General features: G+C 72.2%; 2 protein-coding genes across 2 annotated transcripts in view; one reads left to right on the forward strand and one right to left on the reverse strand.

Moving 5' to 3' along the window:
* EMIHUDRAFT_112694 (hypothetical protein) overlaps positions 1 to 1980 on the reverse strand; it is a gene marked incomplete at both ends in the record, with an annotated part of 12108 nt that extends 10128 nt beyond the window's left edge. Inside the window, 2 exons of the mRNA XM_005784008.1 lie at positions 307 to 1194; positions 1432 to 1980. Coding sequence (XP_005784065.1) covers positions 307 to 1194; positions 1432 to 1980 — 1437 coding nt within the window. The remainder of the gene's footprint in view (positions 1 to 306; positions 1195 to 1431) is intronic.
* Positions 1981 to 2169: 189 nt separating this feature from the next.
* The window catches only part of EMIHUDRAFT_231613 (hypothetical protein), a gene marked incomplete at both ends in the record, with an annotated part of 3294 nt that continues 972 nt past the window's right edge, over positions 2170 to 4491 (forward strand). Inside the window, 3 exons of the mRNA XM_005784009.1 lie at positions 2170 to 2595; positions 2679 to 2759; positions 3112 to 3235. Of these exons, the coding sequence (XP_005784066.1) occupies positions 2170 to 2595; positions 2679 to 2759; positions 3112 to 3235 (631 nt within the window). The remainder of the gene's footprint in view (positions 2596 to 2678; positions 2760 to 3111; positions 3236 to 4491) is intronic.

Below are 4491 nucleotides of genomic sequence, written 5' to 3' on the forward strand. Positions count from 1 at the left end.
GGGGGGGGGGGGGGTGCGCTCACGGCTCGCCTCACTCCCGGCTCGCCTTAGGGGGGGGCGGGGGGGGTCCGACCGACTCAGTACGACTCTCTAGCTAGTGGTATACGTGCTGCTTCCCTCGTTGTCCACGTCGGGCTCGATCGCGGACAGGGGCACGTGACGGCGGCTTCTAGGGCCGGCGCGCGCGCCTGCTGCGGTGAGGGTGGGTATCGCGGCGTTGCTCAAACACTCGCTGCAAGCCCAAAGGATGTACAAGGCTACCACCAGGGCAGCGCCGGCCATCAGGGCGCGCAGCGAGGCTCGCACCAGGGCGGCGGCGCCATACTCTACCCGTGCCCGTACCCGTGCCGCCAAGAGCGTGGGCCCGGCAGGAGGCGACTCGGGCGGCGACGGCGATGGTGACGTCGGCGGGCGAGGCGGCGAGCGTGGCGGCGTGCGAGGCGGGTGCGGCTTCAATTCGAGGTGTGGCTGGAGCGGCGGAAACGTGGGCGGGGCGGGCGGCAAGAGCGGCGGCCGGCCGTGTCCGCAGCCGGCGGGCTGCAAGAAGAGCCGCAGGTTGATGGCGTCAAACATTGCAGCGTGGCCCTCCTCGTTCGGGTGCCATGCGTCCGCCCGCATCCTCGGCTGCCAGTGCGCGAGCGGCGATTGGCCCGCGCCGGCCTCTGTCCGTTCGAGGAAGTTGATCACGGGCCACCGCCACGCGGCCATGCGAGCATGCGTGCGGCGCAGCTCGCGCGTCTGGGTCAGGTCCAAGTCATCATTCGGGTAGACCCCGCCGAGCACCACCGACGCGCCGGCGCGCTCCGCGCTCGAGGCGAGCTCGTGCAGCCCGAGCAGGAAGCCGTCGGCGAGCTGGCGGGCCGCAGCCTCTGAGCCGGCGCTGGCGAGGCCCTCGTTGGCGAGGGACAGCCCGATGACGACCGTGCCGGGGACCTCGGGCCCGGAGAGCAGCGCAGCCAGCACCGGCGCCGTCGTGGCGACGGTGGCGCCGGGCACGGCAGAGTTGGAGAGGACGAGTCCGTGGCGTGGGTCCGCGAGAGCCGTCCGTAGCCGCCCCGCCCACCCAAGAGGCCTCTCGCCTGTGGTCGGGGAAGGCGCCGCCTGCAGCCCAGCAGCCACGGACGAGCCAACCACGGCGACGGTGCAGCGGCGAGGCTGGAGCCGCGACGACGGAGGCGGCGGTCGTAGGGGCGGCTGCGACGGCGGCGGCGGGGACGTCGGGGGCGGCGGCGGTGACGGGGGCGGCGGCAGTGACGGCGGCGGCGGCGGCGGCGGCGGCGGCGGCGGCGGCGGCGGCGGCGGCGGCGGCGGCGGCGGCGGCGACAGTGAGCCGCAAATGGCAACTCCGGTCCACGCAGAGGCCGCCTCGGCGGCAGTGCCGCCGCAGTCGCCTCGCGCCGCCGAACTCGTGTCGCGGCTGGCGCAACTCACCTGCCGCGCGTGGTAGCCGCTGCCCACGAAGGGACGCACGTTGTTGGGCTTGTCGTCGAAGAAGTACACGGCCGATGCATCGATGCTGGTGCGGCGCTCTCGCTCGTACCAGCGCAGGATGCCGGGCACCGCCTCCTGCTTGCGGCCCTCGGGAGCTGTTACCACAAACGGCGAGCGGCCATCCCGGTTTGGCCATGCAGTCCAGGCCGGCATTGTTCCCGCCTTCGCCCCCCCGCCGAGCACGCGCCACAGCGCTGTGCGCTCGAGCGAGCCCTCGCCGCCGGCTGGGCCAGCTGAGATGATCGCAAATCGGCAGGCGGCGCAAATGGTTGTGTGGAGGTTCACGGCGAGGTCGGAGAGGACGAGCGTGCCGCCTCCGTATGCGGTGTCAACGACGCCGCCCTGCTCCTCGGTGCCAGCACATCGCCCTGCGCTGCCCTGCTGAGCGGTCAGCGTCCGATCCACGTCAAAGATGCACAGGCAGGGTGGCGGCAGCGCGGCTCCGAGAGCGCCGGCGGCGAGCGCAGGCGAGGCGAGGACGGGCAGCATCGGGTGGTGCAGCAACTGGTTTGGATCAGGGCGGGTCAGGCGAGTGAGCTCTTTTGCGGCGGGCAATCGGCGGCGGCGTCACACAAACACACACAAAACAAAAGAAAAAGCGGATTTCCGGCCAGACTGCCAGGCCAAGCGACGGAGCTGCAGGCCAAGCGCGAACGGACGCGACGCGACGCGCGTGTGATGACGGCAAAGCGGCTCGTTGCCGCCCAGCGCGACGCGGACGCGCGCCTTGACGAGCTGCTCGCGCTGAGAGCGACGCTTCGCACGCGTTCGAGCGAGCTCGACGCGAGAAAGGCCGCGCTGGGCGCCCGACGGTCGGCACTTGCAGCTGACAACGGTGGTGGCGACGTCAGGCCATCCGACCGAATCAAGCTCAACGTGGGCGGCTGTCGCGTCGTGACGACGAGGGACACACTGACGCTCTTTCCCGGCACTCGGCTCGCCGCACTCTTCTCCGGGCGGTGGGAGAGCAGGCTGCAGCGCGACCGCAACGGCCGCATCTTCATGGACGTCAACCCGACCGCCTTCAAGAAGATCCTGGACTTCCACCAGTTCGCCAAGATTGCGAGCTCGGAGGACCCGCCGCCGCGGCCGACTGCACCTGAGGTGCGCGCAGTCTTGAGGGCGGAGTCCACATCTCCACTTCCACGCCAGCACCGGCATGTGTCCCCTCCGCCTCCTCCACGCAGGACCTCGAGGCAGTGCTGGCCGCTCAGCTGACCTTCTTCGGCCTGACCGCCATGTTTGAGCGCGCGCCCGCCGCCGCCGAGGTGGGCGAGGCGGCGGCAGGCGAGGCGGCGGCGGGCGAGGCGGCGGCGGGCGAGGCGGCGGCGGCGAGGGCGGGGCCGTTGCGGGAGTGCCCGCACTGCCTGAGCACGTTCCGCGACCCAAAGGGGAGCGACGGGCCCGCCGCGGCACTCTCCGAGGGAGCGGCGCGCGCGCTTGAGGCGGAGGCGCGCGCGCTCGACGCCGCGCTCGAGGCGCAGGACGGCGAGGAGGGCGCCTTCGAGCGCGAGGCGCCCACACTTTTCTCCCATTGTCTACCCCCGGGGGGGCGTGGGCGGCGGGGGAGGGGCTTCGTCGCGGGGCCAGAGTCTCACCCTGCTTGTGCGGGCGTCGCAGGAGTCGTTCGTCTCCTTCTTTTTCGGCGAGACGAAGGACGTGGTCGACTTGTGCGTGACGGGGGAGCGGAACCCAGACGCGGAATACGTATCCATGTATTCCAACTACCGATCCAGAGTCGACCGTGTTCGGCTGCACTCATTGTATGCAGCCCGTGTCTTCACTGCTCGGGAGTACACTGCACAATGCCGCACGCCCGCCCCGATGTTGGCGTATGCAGCACGTAGGAGCGCATGTCGGCCAAGCGCTCCACACTTCGGGCGTGCGCCGGCGCGCCGCCCCAGACGCGGAGATATGGGGGAGATATGGGGGAGATATGGGGGAGATATGGGGGAGATATGGAGATGCGCCGCCCTAGATGCGGAGGAGGACGCGTCCACGACGCGGCCGTGACACGTCCGCGACACCAGCTGTTTGCCTTTGACCCGCTGGGGTGTTCGTGCCGTGCGCGCGGCGTAAGCCTTGGGTGGCAGAGAGCTCTGTTCCGCGATAAGTCCGCGACACGCCCGCGACACGCCCGCGGCACCGCCCGCGGCACCGTCCGCGGCACCGTCCGCGGCACCGTCCGCGGCACCGTCCGCGGCACCGTCCGCGGCACCGTCCGCGGCACCGTCCGCGGCACCGTCCGCGGCACCGTCCGCGACACGCCCGCGGCACCGCCCGCGGCACCGTCCGCGGCACCGTCCGCAGGCTCGCCGCTCGCGAGCCAGTTCGACGACGAGATGTGGGCGCAGGCCACGACCACTTCGCCGGCGGGTGGCGGCGGCGACGACAGCGACGACGGCTGCGTCTCGATCGACTTCTCGGCGTACTGCTTCGGCAAGGCGAGTGGAGCGCCTCCTGCCCCTGCCGCCTCCGCCTGCCCCCCTGCCCCCTGCCGCTTGCCCCCTGCCCCTGCCGCGTCCGCCTGCCCCCTGCCGCCTCCGCCTGCCGCCTGCCGCCTGCCGCCTGCGCCTGCCCCCTGCCGCCTCCGCCTGCCGCCTGCCGCCTGCCGCCTGCGCCTGCCCCCTGCCGCCTCCGCCTGCCGCCTGCCGTTTGCGCCTGCCCGCCCTCTGAAGAGCTCTCTCCGGCTCGGAGCCGTCCACTGCGTCCCACGCCGCCTCCTCTCAAGGCCGGTCGGAGCCCTCCACCCCTTCACCTCCCGCCCTCCTGCCACCCCTCCACCTCCCGCCCTCCTGCCCACGAGGTGGTTGACCACCTGCGCCTGCTCGCCATCGCGCGCGAGGGCGACAGGTCGGCGCTGGCGCCGCCCCAAGTCCGCGCAGACCAGAGGGACAACTTTGCGCGCCTCGGCGCGCCTCGCCCCTCTCGACGATCTGCCGCTGCCCGCCCCCTGTCTCGATCTGTCTCGATCTGCTCACAGGACCTCCATGTATAAGC

Source organism: Emiliania huxleyi (genome assembly GCF_000372725.1).
Source record: "Emiliania huxleyi CCMP1516 chromosome Unknown EMIHUscaffold_174, whole genome shotgun sequence".
NCBI classification, from domain to species: domain Eukaryota; phylum Haptophyta; order Isochrysidales; family Noelaerhabdaceae; genus Emiliania; species Emiliania huxleyi.